This window comes from Larus michahellis, chromosome 5 (assembly GCF_964199755.1).
Source record: "Larus michahellis chromosome 5, bLarMic1.1, whole genome shotgun sequence".
NCBI lineage: Eukaryota > Metazoa > Chordata > Aves > Charadriiformes > Laridae > Larus > Larus michahellis.
The window spans coordinates 8,985,969-9,004,761 of record NC_133900.1 but is presented as its reverse complement, the minus strand read 5'-3'; the positions used below and the strand labels follow the sequence as shown (position 1 = coordinate 9,004,761).

Below are 18,793 nucleotides of genomic sequence, written 5' to 3'. Positions count from 1 at the left end.
CTACAGAAGAACAGAATCTCAAACACAAAATAAAACAGGATAAAATAAGCATCTCAGTAAAAACAACACTAACTCCGTCGACATTGGTCTGTCTCATTTTGCAACATATGCTGTTAGATGAAATTCTTCTGCAGGTCTCAAAAAGTCATGAGCAGTACTGGAAATAACTCCTCCTACACACTGCTCAAAAAAAAACCCAAACACCTGGCGCAGACAGCTCATTGATGGCAGGGCAATGGCTCAAAGGAGATGAGAACAGTACGTGTTGCTTTAGGTGATCTACCGGGACATTACATCCCGCAGCAGAACTCAAAAGGAGCACCGCGTTATAAAGAAATAGTCTTGCCTGGAGATATTTCCCCTTGACTTCTCTGAGCTGCTACTTGTGTCTGTTATTTTGTATTTCCCCCCCAATTTTCTAAACTGGTATCTACCGTATAAAGCAATTAAACGTTCCTACCAATATTGGGATGCTTCAAGAGGCGACAGATTCTAGCTTCTCTTTCCAGTTTCTGGTGATCTGCAACAAAGGAAAGCAGAAGAGTTGCTTTTAGTACAATGATTAACATAATTCAGTGTATTTGCTTTACAGAAGCAAAAAATCACATCATCTGATGGGATCTTTAAAAAATACTCCTTTATTTAGATCCATTAAGGTTTTACATTCAACCTGTTCGTAATATTGAATTAGGCTACTGCAGCCAACCGCTTCTTTGATGGACTACCACAGGCACCGTTTCATCAGAAAAATCAAGCTGCCGATTCACTGGGAAGAACAGGAAACAGTCATGCCATGACCTATAATTATCAGGCAATAAACCGCGTTACAACATTCATCAAGATAAAGACAACCTGAACCTCTAGCGGCACCTTAAATCCTATCTGTTCCCTGCTTTAATGATGCCTAGCGCACCAGGCAGACGGCTCGACAGGGTGCCAGCTCCCACTGCAGTTCCATGCCACAGCAACTTCCCATAACTCGCGACCAGCAGTTATTATTTCCCCAGCAGGGCTAATCTGTCTCTCGGGCTGATTATTCATTAACCTGAAGACACCCTGAACACGTAGGTCCAAGGTGTACCATCTGTTGGCTCCCCCTCTCCCGGCCGTTTGATTCTTTTTTTAACCTTCGGGGAGAGCAGCAGGCCGAAGGGCTCAACTTCTCCACCACCAAGCCTTGACGACACTTCTGGAAATAAAATATTACTACTTGCATCAAGCTCCATTTTACTTAAGCTGGTCTTTTTTTTCTTTTTTTTTTTCTTCTGTTTTTTTTTTTTTTTTTTTTTTTTTTTTTTTCACGTAGCACACTTAGAATCATAGAATCGTTAGGGTCGGAAGGGACCTTAAAGATCATCTAGTTCCAACCCCCATGCCACGGGCAGGGACACCTCCCACTAGATGAGGTTGCTCAGAGCCCCGTCCAGCCTGGCCTTAAAAAATTCCAGGGATGGGGTTCCAATGGGCAACCAGTGTCTCACCGCCCTCACGGTGAAGAACTTCTTCCTAACGTCCAGTCTGAATCGTCCCATCTCTAGTTTTAATCCATTCCCTCTAGTCCTGCCATTACCCGACACCCTAAAAAGTCCCTCCCCAGCTTTCTTGTAGGTCCCCTTAAGATACTGGAAGGCCACTGTAAGGTTTCCTCGGAGCCGTCTTTTCTCCAGACTGAACAACCCCAGCTCTCTCAGTCTGTCCTCACAGGAGAGGTGCTTGTATAATATTTGCTCCAAACACCACTTTATAGTATTACTTTTGTTGTATTTTCATTAACATTAAGCAAGGTAGTACTTGTTTTATACAAAACATGAGAGAGTTGGAGGGGAATGCATACATTACTTATACTGGGAACACCCAAAGGTCTTCAGGTGTGTTAAAATGTCTAGTGTCAGGCAATATGAAACACACACAGGTAACTCAGGCATTAAAATACGTAATTTGAAGATAATAAAAATAGCCAGCTACGGCCTACTGTAATCTTGTAATTTCAACTTCCAGCGCATTTATCCTTTCTGCAACATAATTTCTATGGCTGCTAAGAATATACTAAGGTTTTCTGGAGAGGTAGAAAAGCAGCCAATACAATTTTATAATATTAGCCAATAGCAGCCAATACAATTTTATAATATTAGCCAATAGCAGCCAATACAATTTTATAATATTAGCCAACTTTTGGGTATAGCATGCAGCCTTAGAGCGGAGAGACTCTTAGCAGCCAGCTCTGGGTCCAAAACATTCCGAACCAGCTCCTTAAAGCCAACCTCACACCAATCCGGGGGGAAGCGAGACAGAGCAACCTATTTCACGTATACTTGGAAAGCAAACTCTTAAATCATATCAAATAGTAACAGAAGAGATAGATTAAGTCTCCGGCTCTCCTGACAGATCTTGACAACTTAATACCAAGTAACTGTCCTCAATTAACGAGCATTATTTTTTTTGGTAATTTACTCAATCCATCCAACTGTTTTAGGCATAATCAGTAAAGACTTCAGTAAGCACGATTAATGATGTCAACAGAGAGGTCATCGTCAAACAGCAATGAATTTGAACGCAAGAAGTGCTGTAGAAATTATAGTTGTTCAACTGCAACAATAAAATTAGGACAACTTCAAGAAACAGGGGAGGGAGGGACGCGTGGTCGTTATCCACCTAATTCTGTGTGTTGAACCCAAGCGAATCTGTATTTGTGACATGAGTATCCCTTCCAGCAGAAGGGATGCTAGGGGAGGGATGCCAAAGCCCTGCTCCAAGAGGAACAGAGTACCAGGTTTCACACACAAACTGGCTGGCGAGGCACCAACACAGACCTGAGGTGTAAAGAAAAACATCAAAAAAGGAAAAAAAAAAAAAAAAAAAAGGTGAAAACAAGCAGTAAGCATAACCGGACTGCTCGGAGACATCATTTTTTGCAGAAAATATAAGCAGCATTTGTATAGGGTCTTTTCATGAATCGAAAGAGAATCTAAATCAGAGAAACACTGACTGCAAGAATAAAAAGACAGCAAAGATTTTATTGGGTATGAATGTCAAGGAGACATCAAAATATCCTGGACACAGCTGTCAGGAACACTTAAATGTTGTAATAACAAAAAAAGGAAATACAAGGACATTGACAGAGAAATATATAGTGTAAAACTAAACATAAAGGCACATTATTTACTTTTACATTCTCTGCAAGTAAAAGAGATTTCCAAAGTCAAATAATGATAAAATAGGCACCGATTCAGTAGGAGAGATCACGGCAAACACATGGAGTTCTGCTGCTCTAGCAATTCTCTCTATAATAACGGGAAAAAACAGCCGCAATGCAAAATGTCAGCCTCTACAGGCAGAATTATTAAAAAAAAAAAAAATAATACAGAAACATACAGCAAATATACTTCCTCAGAGAAATCCAAGTACTTGGTTTCTAACATTGCAAACCTGACCTGAATAAGCGTCACAAATTTTCCAAATTACAGATTTTGGAAAGTACAACTGTTTGGGATGTAAAAAATACGCTACAATTGAAATACAGCGCTTTAACTCTTAAATAAAATTATCATGCGTCACAACAACTGCGTGGTAAGCTTAGTTCTGAAAACACTAAGAAACGAACAAGTTTAGAAAAAGTTGCTACGGATGACAACTCTGAGAGTCAGTAATTTAGCATCAGATGTTAAAAGAAAAGTTGCAAAGCTTAATCCTTCCTGTAAAGTATCTAGATAGTTAGGTACGTATGTTTAGAGAAACTATAACAACAGATTTAAAGTAAAATATAAAAAGTAAACCCCATCTTTAAAACAGTCAGCACGTCAGGTTTGTAAAATGCTTTTTAAAATCTGGAGGAAAAACCATGAAACTTCATCACTTTTTCTAGAATTCCTACTTCCCAATATTTTCAGTCAACTTAAACAATAAGAACAACTGAATCAATTCTACCTACGTTAATAGTTGGGATTATTTTTATACTCTTTTAAGGAGTATGCAGTCTGCTGCCCAGAGGTGCGGTTCGTCAGCTAGTCACCGCTTGGCAACAACCATCGCAATTCCCCGGCAGGCCTCAAAGCCTGCGCCACCTGCACGAGAAAATTTGTCAGCTTAACCCTCTTCCGTGTTTACTTTATTACTATTTAAAAAAAAAAAAAAAAAAAAAAAGAAAAAAGAAAGAAGAGTTAATTTTAAATTTCAGAAATCCAAAATATTAAAAAAAAAAATAATTAAAAAATCAGCAAGATAAGTGCAAAGTCCTTTTGTAAACTTGAACTCTCCCACCGAGGTTTTATGTTAAGATTTTTAAATTCAAGTTGCAGCAGGTTTGAAACCCAAGCACGGACGTATTTGGTTACAGCTTCTTCATGCCCCTCAGCTTGGGCCGTAACTTAATCATGGGCTCACCAGTCGCCGTATTACACCCAGCACACAGGCAGACGATCTGAAACACAAACTGAACTAAGCCTGGTTTAGAAGAAACATGGAAATACGATCGGTGTCTCGGGGAAAAAAATAATAATAAAAATCAAGGGACTGTTGGTCATTCGGCACAAGACGCGTGTCTCCGGTGCGGTGCTTTAAAAGGCTGTTCTGTACCACTTCCATCTGTCTCAGGATTAGCCAGCATAGCTAGAAACCTGGAACGGGCCTGAGAGTCTTCTACGAAACGCCAAATTCATCCTATGTCGACTCTTCAGGAATAACACGGATAGAACCACGCACTTCATCTCCGACCTTGAATATAAACTATAAACACTTGACATTTCTTTGCTATTATTTGCTATACCACAGCTTCCGAACTGATATCATATACATCTCTCTCATATATGTAACTGATATCTCATGTATATCATATATTTTATACATATATTTTACACACACTAAACATTTTCATCGATTGTTTAACTGGTATCATACTAGAGCGAGCCGGCGGGAACCACCCGGGCAAGGCAATCTCAACTACCAACCCATGCAGCGCGTGACAAACACGACAGAAAACTTCCGCCTGATGGACAGGCAGTAAATTAAACAAGGCGAAAAAAAAGCCGGACAAGTAAATATGACTTCACAATTTACTAGGGGAAATAAACTCTCAAATGACAGCGCATGAACTAGATGGAGCTCTTTCATTTAACCAAAACCAACTTACCGAGCGTCAACCTGCAAGATTCTGGCAGCCCTTGGCTCCCACTGATGTCACTGAGATTTTAGCATCAAAGTGCATAAAAAAAATAAAGGGTATCTGCACACGTTCGTGTACTGAAATTCTTTGAATCGACGGCCACCATAACCAAACAACACACTTCATTTATTCGGCTACATAAATTCTTCTTGTTTACTGCTTCATATTGCTAACTCGGATGCTTCAGCTAGTAAACTGCTCTGAAAAAAATACATTTCCATCGTAAATTAATACTGTTTCTTAGAGACAAAGCTTCGCATCGTAAGGCCTGCCAATTAAAAGCACCTAGTGAATACAATCGTTACTCACGCTTTCAGCTCAGGCGTCGAAGCAAGGACATGCCCCGCGTGCCGTATGCCCACAGTATTCCCTCAGAGGCAGCTGTGCCTGTGGAGACGGCTTCAGAGTGTGCCGTAAAACAGGGGAATAATTCACAAAACCATCACGTTCTAGCAAAAGCATAAGGAGCAGGCCGTGCTGAGATTGGGTTCATGTCCAGCTCTTGTTTACAGACATAACAGTGTGCTCAAATAACTGGAGCCGAATGTTTTCAGGTATGAAGACAGGCTGAATTGTTATCTCATGATTTAAGAACAATAACCGCACTGATTAAAAAAGCACGCCTGATATTTTTGTAAGTCGCAATAAAAACATCTTCCTCACATATGCACTGCCATATATGAAAGTTACCTCATCATTGTTGTTATTGACTGTGTAATATTCCCAGATTTTCACCCCAAACGTAACTAGCGTAGCACCAACGAGGTGGTATCTGGTGTCATGTAAATTATAACACCGAGCTCTCTGCATTTACCTCATGAAGTTGCTCGTGTCAGAGTAGTTGTTATGATACCCATTATAAAAGGAAACGCTAAGTGAATGGAGATACCTCACACCATGCCCATTGTGCCATGAAGCAGCAGAAAGAGCATTACGTATTCCCTGAGCCAAGGATTTAAGTGGACATTAAGATCCAGAGGATGACAGCGGCACTTCCAAAGAAATACAGCGATCCTTAGCGTTGTTCGAGGAGTGTCAGAAACCTTCTGAGTAAGTTGTACGTAAGTTTTTTGGGGGGGAACCAAATGCAAACGTAACCTCATGGGGTACCCAAGATGACAACTCGCCTTTAAAGTCTGCACGTTTTTTCTACGTATTTGAGGAATTACTGTGTTCCTTCCTTCCTCTGCTCAGCTTATTTACCAAGCACATCCAACTGCACAGGCAGGAGACAAATATCTATTTCTGTTACCCTGTTTTCAGCCAGGTTTCAATTACTGGCCATCCGAAGGTGAATGTCAAAGGGCAGTTCAAACCGAAATACTTCCAGCGCTCAGCTCCCAAACATCCGAAGCGGGAGAAGGTGTGTCGCTGCACTCAGAGTCGATTAGGAAAGAAGCGTCCTGCCGCGAGGAATACAGCCAGAGAAATTACCCCGCGGGCGGCAAAATCCCAGGAACGCTGAGAAAGTTTGTGACAGCATATCTAGCGCAGAACGTTTATGCTCCAACAGTACTCAGAGGAAAATGAAACAGTAGGTCACTTACTAAAACCAAAAAGTTAATTCCTCTCGTAATTCATCAGCTAAAACTGTGTTCACCTGCCAGCACGAACAGGGAAAAATGATAATCAGTAAGAGGAAGCCAAGCTTTAAAGCCAAACATACAATAAGAACAGAATATGCAAGTATATTTATATACTTGCTTCCTTTGCTCTCATTTAATCACCTATACTTCATTACCGACAGGTCTCCTACACTGTCTACACCAGAAGCTGCAAGAAAATTAAATGAAAAATACAAATAAGAAGCTCAAAGAGCAGCAAAGCAAACGCAGAAGGAGGAAGGCTCTATAAATTCTAGATTGTCTTAGGAAAGCAAGTCTCCCTTTGTGAACAATGGCATCTGTCACAGCAACAGGCAGTTATCAAGATCGGAAAAAGATCACAGCCTGTGAAACACTGATACAATCTGGAAGAAGGTTGCAATGAGAATAATACAGTTTTATTAATGGAAAAAACCTTGCAGCCAGCTACAAATAACTTTAATGTGACACGTAGCCAAGAAAAAAGAAAAAAAAAAAATCTAATGCACTAAACCATGAAAAATTCAACCTTTACAACAACTAACGAAATTCTGTGGAACGTGTAACAAATGGAATATGGATGTGTAAAAGCTGGGGTACTGACGGACTGAATGAATGTAAAGACTTGAACTGATCTTAATTCACATGACAACATTCTAATAAACCAAAATCTCATATTACAACTTATGATGCCTGCATCAGAAAATCTGGCTGTCTTTATATTACTCAGGCAAATAAAATAACAAATTAAGTGGAATCAATATTCACTTTTTTACAAAAAAGTACGTATGCAGACATACCTATTTCTTGGATTGAGTCATAACACATTTTATAACTAATGCCTTCAGTATAAATCTCTTCTACTGGTGTCGTGACTCTGAATCCAAAGGGCTGATCCTGCCCTGACCACCCACATTGAGCTCATCGCCACGGCTGGACGTCCACTGCTCACCGCCTATCAACGTGGGTATCTAAAATTCAAACTTCGCCAAAGCAAAGCCTCTTTCTAACAATAATCTGTAATAACTTCTGTGGTTTTCCTGTTGTTATCTTTTTACTAGAGCTTGCAGTCCCCAGCGAACAGTGCAAGTGCATCTCCCCAGTGCTAACTTTTATATCTTTAGCCCCTTCCGTTGTCTGGACATTTCTTTTTTTCCCCCCAGTATTGACTGGATATATTATTATTCCCTGTGAGAAAACGTATGTTTTCCCACACAGCTTGCTTACTTTTTCTGAGGATGGTCTCTACAAGCTGCTTCCTACTCTGTGCAACACAGTTCAACACTTTTCAGGTTTTTTCCCACGTTTTTCTGTAGACAGCTAAATGAGAAGAAAACAAGGAGTTTTAAGTCGCAAGAGACTCTTCAGATTCCACACCTTAAAGCCCACCCCAGGCCCCCTTGGCCCTGTTACGTTCTCCCATGGAAATCAGAAGACGACTGCAGAAATCCTGACAACAGGATGCACCAGGACACAGCTACACTTTCTTGCTGGCGTTAGTATTATTTTGACTAAAAAAAGATTTTCTCTTGCTCAGTCTCCTTCACAGAAAAACAAAGCTCCTATTAAAAGGAAACCCTGTAATGCATTAAAGTCTCCCTCTTGGTGCTTTTGTTGTTTCTATTAGAATTTAAAAATTTGTTGTCGCAGAACGTAACCTCTGGGCAGTAAAATCTCACCAGGATAAGCTCTTTTATCTTAACAAGAGAGATGAAGAGACTATTCCCTGAGACAAAAGGTGCTTAAAGGTCTTGGAGCTGATGGCGAGCCAAGTGTCAGAGAGCTCGGAGCCTGCTTAGGAGACCAAGCCCTTCGGTAGAAACTTAAGCCGTGCTCCACGTAATTCCAAGGCAATTCAGTTGCCAGGTAGGAGGACATCATCACCCAACCTTGTAGCAGTTTCTGGGCTAAAGACGTACCTAACGCCTGGTAAAATTTCAGCAGGTAGCTGTAATGGGAATTTTCATGGGCACAACACAGGTGGGAGGCACCCGAGGTTTGTTTGCACTCTCTTAGATCTGACCCTTGCTCGCTACGCACAGGACGTCTGTAAGATTATGGGTTTAGAACAGCTTAGTGGGTCGGGGAACCCCACTAAGGAACCCCACTGAGGAACCAAACCTTTCCTTTATGCTCCTCTGTCATAGGAGCGCCAGATTTTTTTAACCTACGTGAGGAAGGGAGGCACGTAAGCGGGCTGCGACTCTCCCTACCGACTCGTGCAGAGCATAGTCCTTGACACACGCTCCAAGCCACGCCACAAGGACACCGCTCTGAAGGTCTCCCACCCCAGACCGCAACCACATCTAGAGCTGTTAGGGGCTTTCAGGCCAGGACCCCTCCTGCTTTGCACAGGTTCCCCGTATTCTTATTTTTTATTAAATCATTCAAAAGAATGTATTTTCCCAAAGTAGAAGTTCTGGGACACCATAAAGTGCCAAGAAAAGGCAGATTTCCTGCCCTCTTCCCACAGCAGTGGCAGAACCCGACCGTACATGGGAAGAGTAGGCAGACCACACTTCCTGACGGGAACACAGGTTGTCCAAACAAACTTTGCCTTCTCACTTCTGAGGAACAGAAAGGACTGGCTGGAACCAGCCTAGGGATGATGCTGCTACAATGCAGTGGCACGGGTGAAGTTAACTGAGCTCTGCCTTGAGAAAGAAATGTGCTACGCGTAGTAAAAATACGTATAATTGAGATGTTAAGATTACGATAAACCCTTCCACATACGCAGACTCTAGGCCAAAAAAGCACAGAGCTGCACTTTTCTGTTGGGGGGGAAGCATCAAAGAAAGCTTACCTTTCAGTACTACCAAAATGTCAAATGTGATGCCTGGGTGACCTGAAAGAGCAGACATATTCTTTCTACACGTTTTTCCCTGGCAGATATGCAAACCAGCTCTGTGTAACTCAGTGGGGGAGACGCACAGGTTAACAGAGCAATACAACTTCCGCCCCCATCACCACCACCCGGATTTTGTCAGCTTCTCCGACAACTATGTAGAGCACGATGAAGTATTCACAGGAGTTAGCAGAGCTCATTGGAAGAGCTTTAAATTAGATTTGAAGGGGGAAAGGGATGAAATCAGGCTCCCTAGAGATAAGCCTGGGGGTGGCACGTCAATGTTTGAGGGACAGGATGCTAGCGAGGTCCTTCGGTCTGCCGTCTCAGCGGACACAAGGGACGGAAATCTACGCAACAGCAAAGATGCAAGGATTATTGATGAAACCACGGAAGTGCCCAAGAATGGTCACCTAGGAATTAGGAATTTAGCCCAACCGAAGTGCATCTACACCAATGCCCGCAGCGCTGGCAACAAACGGGAGGAGCTGGAAGCCATTGTGCAGCAGGAAAACTACGATGTAATTACCATCGCGGAAACCTGGTGGGATGACTCGCGTAACTGGAGTGCTGCAATGCATGGTTATAAATTCTTCAGAAGGGATAGGCAAGGAAGAAGAGGCGGTGAGGTAGCCCTGTATGTTAGGGAGCGTTTTGATTGTGATGGGTGGAGGCTGTCTTGGGCATGGGGATCATGAAATGACTGAGTTTTGGATTCTTAGAAAATAAGGAGGAGCGTTAGTGGAACTGCTACCTTAGACTTCTGGAGGGCAAATTTTGGCCTGTTTAGGTGTTCCCCAGGGCTCACTATCGGGGCCAGTTCTGGTTAGTATCTCTGTCAATGATCTGGACGAGGCGATCGAGTGCACCCTCAGCAAGTTCACAGACGACACCAAGTTGGGCGGGAGTGTTGACCTGCTTGAGGGTAGGATGGCTCTACAGAGGGATCCGGACAGGCTGGATCGATGTGCCAAGGCCAATGGGATGAGGTTCTACAAGGCCAAGTGCTGGGTCCTGCACTTGGGTCATAAGTAATAAGTAATGTGCGTCCTGAGTAATGTGCTCTAGGCAATCCTGCTTTAGCAGGGGAGTTGGACTAGATGATCTCTAGAGGTCCCTTCCAACTCTGAAGTTTCTGTGATTCTGTGATAACAACCCCATGCAGCGCTACAGGCCTGGGGCAGAGTGGCTGGAGAGCCGCCTGGTGGAAAAGGACCTGGGGGTGTTGGTCGACAGCTGGCTGAATACGAGCCAGCAGTGTGCCCAGGGGGCCAAGGAGGCCATTATTAGAGGGAAGTGATCGTCCCCATGTTCTCGGCCCTGGTGAGGCTGCACCCCAAATACTGTGTTCAGTTTTGGGACCCTCATTACAGGAAAGACATTGAGGTGCTGGAGCATGTCCAGAGAAGGGCAATGAAGCTGGTGAGGGGTCTGGAGAAGAAGACTTATGAGGAGCAGCTGAGGGAGCTGGGGGTGTTCAGCCTGGAGAAAAGGACGGTGTAGCCGGGGGTGGAGTTGGTCTCTTCTCCCAAGTAACAGGCGATAGGACAAGATGAAACAGCCTCAAGTTGCACCAGGGGACGTTTAGGATGAATATTAGGAAAAATTTCTTCACCGAAAGGCTTATCAAGCATTAGAACACGCTGCCCAGGGAAGTGGTTGAGTCACCATCCCTGGAAGTATTTAAAAGACGTGTATATGTGGTGCTGACGGCGTGGTTTAGTGCTGGTTTTGGCAGCGCGAGGTTAAGAGTTAGACTTGAGGATCTTAAAGGTCTTTTCCAACCTAAACAATTCTACAATTCTAGGCATCATGGAACATAAATATTTGTGGTTTAAGGATATATTGTGTAAGAGGAATGGTGTTGCAACGGTGACTGGCTTTAAGTCTAGGAATGCAGTTTATACACAATCTTACTGCATCAAATACATTTTTTAAACTCTCTCTGAGGAAGTATTAAGGCTCTGGAAGCAGTCCAGTTCCATTTCTTAGAACTGATCGTTTCTGTAAGCTGAAGTCATTCGTGGCGACCAACAACATTACCAAGTCCCTGACTGAGCTGGTTCTTATGACAGATAATTTACAGACCTTTAGCACTTTGCAACCTACTCGCTTTCAGCCTCTAAGAGAAAACAAGAACCACATTTATTCATATAACAGTACATCACGCAGCCCTTTGAATTTTCCATTACTGAGTTCATGCTACAGAAACGCTCGCTTATAAACCTCACTTAGCCCCTCCACTACTCTGAGAGAAGGTGAAATGTGGAAGAATACAGTCCTTCAATTCCCAAAAGCACTTTTTCAAAACGAATGCTCTAGCATTCGCTTCCTGCTCCTGGGGAAACATTTGAAAACAGAGTCTTCCTCTCTTCCTAGTATTTATAGCGAGGAAAGTGGGACATTCTTTTAATAAGCAATTAAGACACGAAGAGTACTCATCTGACCCACCCCTCCTAATGCTTCCCGAACAGAAGCACACGCCAGGTGTTCATTGTTATAAAGACATCTTTTCCATGGATACCCGGGTCCGTAATGGATAAGAGTATGCAACAACAACAGCAGAGCCAATTCTTTTATTAGGCCAGTGGTCAGAAGCATCAACAGACCAGAAATCAGGGCACAGAGTGTGCCTCCAGTTATTTCTGTGGCTATGTTCGCATCCACACTCCTATTCAACCAGGCTTCTGAATATCAAGGAAAAGCAAAATATATTAATTTGAGAGGCTTTGAAAAATAACGCATAAAAAGCGCACCTGTTGATTTTCAAATTCTGCCCCAGGGCATTAAGAAAACAAAAGGCGTCTTTGTGCTCAGCTGTGAAGGCCGCCAACAGCAGCAGTTTTCAGGCGGGTAGTGTTCCTGTAGGGCTTTCTTCCACTTCCCACCCTCTTTCTGTGTCAGTATCTTAGCGTTCGTAGTGTGTGCGCATTTGATAAATAGATGCAGAGGCTTCATTCCTACCTACGAAGCACAGATTACAGAGTCAGAGATGGTACAAGTGTCTTCGGGCCACTTCACAAAGACACTTCAGCCCTGATTTCTATGACAACTGTGACCAAAAAAAAGTGCAGGATATTCCTCTGTTTCTTCTGTTTCTAGCACCGCTGCCGAAATTGAGGAGCACATGATTTAAAGTGAGGTGACAAAAGGAGTAAAGTGAACGTGTGACATTAATAGCAAAGCACTGAGCCAAGAAGATTTTACTTCTTTTTAATATGATTTGTGTTTAATGATGTCCAAAACGAACAGACAGAAGAGACCAACAAAATAATTATAAGAACGCAGACCGGATTTTACTCAAATGTTGGAAACCTTTAAACAGTTCTTAAAGGCATGCATTCATACAGTGCTGAGGTCAAGCTAATAAATCCTTATTTCCCCCCCCCACACACACTTTTTATACTCCAATTTGCTGTGGATTTAAACGGCCAGCTGGTGATTCACTCACTTCACTCTTCAGAGAGGTGACTTAAAAAAGCAAGGGCAGCACTAGTAAAAGTCTGAAACCGCGGCATCGTCCCAGACAGCCACACTGGCACAAGCAAAAACAAATTTAAAAAACAGTCTCTAGAGAAGAAGCAGTAGTTATTGTTTATACGCATTTTACCTATTTCTGGGTTAAGTGCCCTTATCAGGTTAGGGGAGATAGATCTCCACTATTTAAAATAATATAAATAAAGATTTATGTTTTATACAGTATATAAAAATATACGCACAATTATATATAGACATTATATAGAGAGATTTTAGCTATTATATAAAGAGTACGTCTACTGAAATTAACACGCTGTAAAACCTTTCAGTGCCCATGCAAACAGCACGACTGTTTGCCAACCCATCTTCCCCCGACATGTAACTCTGTTTACTCTGTGTCCCACCTTCTCTCCTCTGTATCACCTCTTTTATTCTGATCTTCTGTCCAGTGCTGCATCTTGTACCATCTCCCTAATATATCTTCCTGGAAGATCTACATTTGGCTTCCTGGAAGATCTACAGGAAAACCTGAATGCACCTTTCGTAGAACAGTTTGGGTTGGATGGGACCTTTAAAGGCCATCTAGTCCAACCCACCTGCCATGAGGAGGGAGACCTTCAACTAGATTAGGGCTCAGAGCGCCGTCCAACCTGACCTGGAACGTTTCCAGGGATGGGGCATTGACCACTTCTCTGGCCAACTGGGCCAGGGTTTCCCCACCCTCAGTGTAAAAATTTTCTTCCTTATATCTAGTCTAAATCTTCCCTCTTTTAGTTTCAAGGCATTAACCCTTGTCCTGTCACAACGGACCCTGCTAAAAAGTTAGTCCCCGTCTTTCCCGGAACTCCTTTAGGGACTGGAAGGGGCTCGAAGGTCTCCCCAGAGCCTTCTCTTCTCCAGGCTGACCCCCCCCCACAACTCTCTCAGCCTCTCCTCACAGCAGAGGGGCTCTGAGCATCTCCGTGGCCTCCTCTGGACCTGCTCCAACAGGTCCATATTCTTCTGATGTTGGGGACCCCAGGGCTGGACACAGAACTCCAGGTGGGGTCTCCCCAGAGCCGCGCAGAGGGGAAGAGTCACCTCCCTCCATCTGCTGGCCACAAAAAGCTGGGCTCGTCCGGGATTTGAACCCGGGACCTCTCGCACCCTAAGCGAGAATCATACCCCTAGACCAACGAGCCGCTGTACTGTACATTCTCAGGCTTCTCATTACCGCCTCTTTCCGTCCCTGCAGCAGTATATTTTCCTTTGCGACTCAAATTGCAAATTCCTAGAACCGACAGTCAGCCAAATCTCCTGCAACCCTTCCTCCTTCTGAACCACAATTTGGTTTTGGCAACAACCCTACGTGCAAGACGGAGCATATTTAAAAGCAGAACAAAAAGGCTCCTTTCGGGACTGACCACTTTTTTTCCCTATTGCCTCAGTCTGTTTTCCCACCTCTGGCTGGAACGCTGCTCCTTCACACACCGCAGCCTCCCCGAACCCTTCTCTCCCCTCATCCGGCACCTCAGACCCACCGCTTTGGCCAGGTGACCCTCCTGGAGTGCCTTAATTGACTCGTCCCTTTTTGCAAAGATTATGCATTCATGATGTTTATATCCTACGTTTTGAAAGCTCTTCACATTTTGTCCTTGCAGCCCTTTGCTCTCCGCATTTTCCCCTTCCCTCTCTCAACAAACGGGCATCCTTCATCTTGCATACATCTTCCTTTACTTCACCGCCCTCCCTGTCATTTTTGGTTCTCAAATTTTAGACTGCACCTCTAATTTTTTTTTTTTTTTTTAATCTTGGCTGATAAGTATCTGAGTGCATACATTATTTCTCATTTTTTCCTATTTTATATTTTCTGCTGGTTCGTTTCATTTTTTTAGGCTTAGTCACGATTCATATTTGAGCAATTCAGACGTTAAACATGACAAGTTATACTCCAGAATACACAAGCTGACTCCGCTTACTTCTCGGCAGGAGCTAAAGCTGAGCACCCATCTAGGCGGGCCAAAAGCACCGCGACTGCTTTAGCACAACAGGCTTCAGCCAAAGGGCAGCTTCCATTTTTCAGATTTTTACAGAGGAATACGTAACAATTCAGCAATTGGAGTTTCAGGGTGCTTACCAACAATTCGACAGGTGTGGAGAAGGAGATTAAAGGAGAGCAATTTGAAGAAAACTCTAAACGCCTCATACATTCAGCTTGCGAAACCAATACCCAAATCGCTTGTCATTACAAAGCGCTCCTAAATCAGCACATTAGTTCCACGAAGCATCTGTCTGAAAACCTTTCTACACATCCCCGTGTGCTAAGAGGTGTGAAAACTATACGATGTATTCGCACAAAAATCACAAATTCGGTTTCCTGGTTCAGTCAATACTGCCTGTAGTAAAAAGCATTCCATACGCGGCACAAGCGAGTCGGCGTGTAGAGCTATGGGAAAGGACAGCATCCCATGCAGGGGGACGCTTCAAACCTAGTGAGCAGCTTAATGACTGGCTGGTTTTGAATACAACTTGATAAATTTATTAATTTGTATAACACAGCCGTCTGACGGCCGTTATATTAAGTATAGAGGTTTTCTTTGCCATTCTTACGTTCCGACGAGTCGAAAGGAAGAGAAGTCGCTCCGCAAAACACAAACTCCTTGAGTGTTTGCTCCGACATATTTTCACACACCCTGTTTATAACACCAGCACCGAGAATGAGCGTTCCATACCCACTCCTGAATGAACAGTTCTAAACAATAACTAGGGAAATATTTTTCCCGTTTCTAAACTCATTTCCCGCAGAAAACTGCCCTAAGTTTGCAGGAAACACCAGCATTTGGCAAAAAAATAATCTTAGGAACTGAAAGTAAGTTCGGAAAAATACATCATATATAAGAGATGCCTGGAATTTCAGGCGTCGACTCAGCAGTCCGACAAGCACTAAAGCATCTGCTCGCCCGCAAATACTTCAGCGGAGAGGGATGGGCTAAGGACATACTGGAATGCCTTGCTGAACGCCAGTCCTACGGACCCCAGCTTAAAGAGGAATAGTTCAACCCATTAAATCCACTAAGAGCACTGTAAGCTCTGAACAGACTTCTGTTTGACCACGAAAATTTTGGAGGCCCCCTCAAGTATCTAGGTTTCTGAAATAACGCTGTGAGAGATACATGAGACATCCTCATTTTCCCTCCAGATGCCGATAAAACAATGTTGTCTAAGAGTAAAAAGAAAAATAAATCAACTTCTTATAGACCCCGAACCCACTGTCAGCTACAACAACACGTAAACTGCGGTAGCAAATAATTTTTTAACTTGAAATAAATCATGACCTACTAACTGACACTAGCTAATTTTAATATAAATGAGGAATTACTACATGCAAGACACCAAGTCACGATGACTACCCAGGATATCCACTTGGCTTGGACAGACACAAGCAAGTTACTGATTTTGAAGCCGCTGCAAAGAACAAGTTCTGAACTCTGACTTTTAAGTTCTTCACTTTGGCAATGTTTATTTTTAGAAAGCGTATCAATGGTCACCATCTTTTGCCTTGATGTCATTTCTAGAACAAGATATTGCATTCATTGTTTGGGAGGGAGGAAGTTTTTCGTTTTTTTTTTAAACAGAAAATAACCAGTGAGGACGTTCAGTTCCCTGATAGCTTAAGGATGCTACAGTATTCCATATTTAATAGAAAAGGGAAAAGAGCAGTCAAAGGCAGGAACTCCACTGTGCAGAAAAGGTCAACAACTTTTACTTCTAACATTTCCTGTAGTCGCTGTTACTTTAAAACTAAACATTACACATGACTTACTCTACCAGAGACTAAGGGCTTCTTTTATGCAAATCCAATTGAAATCACTGACATTTATCTTAATAAAAGCTCATGGACTTTAACCCCCTCGGAGGAAACAACTGCAGAACTAGAATCAAGTCCAAGAAGAACAAAAACAATGGTTTGGCAACTATCATTATGACTCAGAGGAAATTTATTAAGCACATCAAAGCCAAAGCTTTTCATAACAAAAAGAAACGCTAAGAATACATAAGCACATGCCTACGGGAATATTTCTTCAAAAATAACGGTAGGCTGTACCAGTACGATAGGACTAGAGATACTATTGCAACAATAAAAATATCCTAATGACTAAACCTCAGTATTTACCAAATAACAGATCATAAGTAAAGCAGGTATTTATTTCTACATGGCCCATAAAAAGCAAAACCAGTAATAACAACAAACTCAAAAAGGGGATCCACATTAAATAGTAATTTGATTATCTTTCTTCCATTAACTTATTTTAAGAGAGAAGTGGTTTATGACTAACCCACCATATTAATTTTTTTCTACTCTGCCGAGTTGCTCAGTCTTTGCTCATAAAAATAACAAATCTCCTCCTCAAATACCACATGCGTGAATAGGTTTTTAACCATCTGAAGCTTTATGCTACAGCAATCTTTGATACCAGGATTCTGATGCCACGACCTCCAAGCTCCAGGAGTATGGTCTTATTTTCCAAGTGGATCATCTTCACGTTATCTTTAGAATCACTGTCTTGTAACTCAATTCACTGAGTTTGTAAAAGCAATTCTTTGAAAAAAACCATTAGTCTTGCAAACACGTACCACTAAAAGATAGTATCCAAACAGAGTCTTTTCTCATTAAAAAAAAAAAATCTCAGAGGGTTACTGCTGTTACCGTTAAAGTACCACCACAGTCGTTTCAGTCGACGCTAACCAGTGAATCTTTTATTGAAGGTTAGTGGTCTAATTGGTATTAACCGATATTTTTTCCCCTGAGTTCGAATGGATCTCTTTTTCTTTCTTTCAGTTTGATTTTCTAACAGCAATGCAAACCCACCATAACTGACTAAACATAAAAACACAAAAGCCTCTAATACTTGAAACAAGGGATAAATGCCCAAATCCTCCAAGTGCTTTGCCTCCTAATTCCTCATTTGTCTTATTTTAGTAAGACATTCACGCCTAAATAGCTTGCTTGATTCAACAGTTGTCATAATTTCACTCTTTCGACAGAAGATGCTCCCAGGCAAGTGAGTCTGAGGGTTTGTTTATTTAATTAAGGTGAGGATAGAATAAACAGGATTTTTCAAGACAGACAGAAATAAAAGTCAAAGCAAGCATTACCAGGTAATTTAAACTTCTCCTTTTGACAAGTTTCTGGGGTTTATTATGTAAACAAGCTCTCTCGCTTAAATGCGTGCTTTCCGTAGCTTCTGCACTCGGTGCCACGCACCCTATCGAGCAGATTAATCAAAGGAACCGTGAGAATCTAGAAATCCTGGACCAGGTTAAGGCATCTAGCCTGCAAGCAGGCAGTCCCACAAGGCAAGCTACCCTCTTTAACGGGCAGCGGCTGCACAGAACCTGCCTCAAAGCACTTCAGCTTTTTCCTCACTACGAAACCACCTAACACTTGGGTATCTGCACACGTAGCGTTAATTCCCATGCTGCTAGCCTTTTCCCTAGCCACCGAGCTTCTCGGGAAACACTATAAAACGACGTTATCTCTCTGTTGGCAAAGCGAACAGGGTAAGTAAATCATTCTCCACTTCAGGAAAATAAAAAGATCTTCGAGAGAAACAGAGCTGTGAGGAAAAGCTGTCAAAAGGAGAAAAACCCAATAACCCTACTAGGTAAAAGAACGCTTGACGCGTTTCAGTTTCTCACGGCGTCAGGTTCCTCCCCGGTACAACTTCAGCATTAAAGACACCGTCAATC

The 18,793-nt window shown here is 42.5% G+C and overlaps 1 protein-coding gene and 1 non-coding gene across 51 annotated transcripts in view; both read right to left on the bottom strand.

Annotated features, from left to right (window-relative positions):
- CAMK2D (calcium/calmodulin dependent protein kinase II delta) overlaps positions 1-18,793 on the bottom strand; it is a 158,805-nt gene that overhangs the window by 95,290 nt on the left and 44,722 nt on the right. For all 50 annotated transcript variants that reach the window (XM_074588556.1, XM_074588521.1, XM_074588523.1 and 47 more), the window contains one exon: positions 461-520. In XM_074588556.1, coding sequence (XP_074444657.1) covers positions 461-520 — 60 coding nt within the window. The remainder of the gene's footprint in view (positions 1-460; positions 521-18,793) is intronic.
- Positions 14,173-14,244, bottom strand: TRNAP-AGG (transfer RNA proline (anticodon AGG)). The gene has a single exon. It is a non-coding gene; the product is annotated as a tRNA-Pro (tRNA).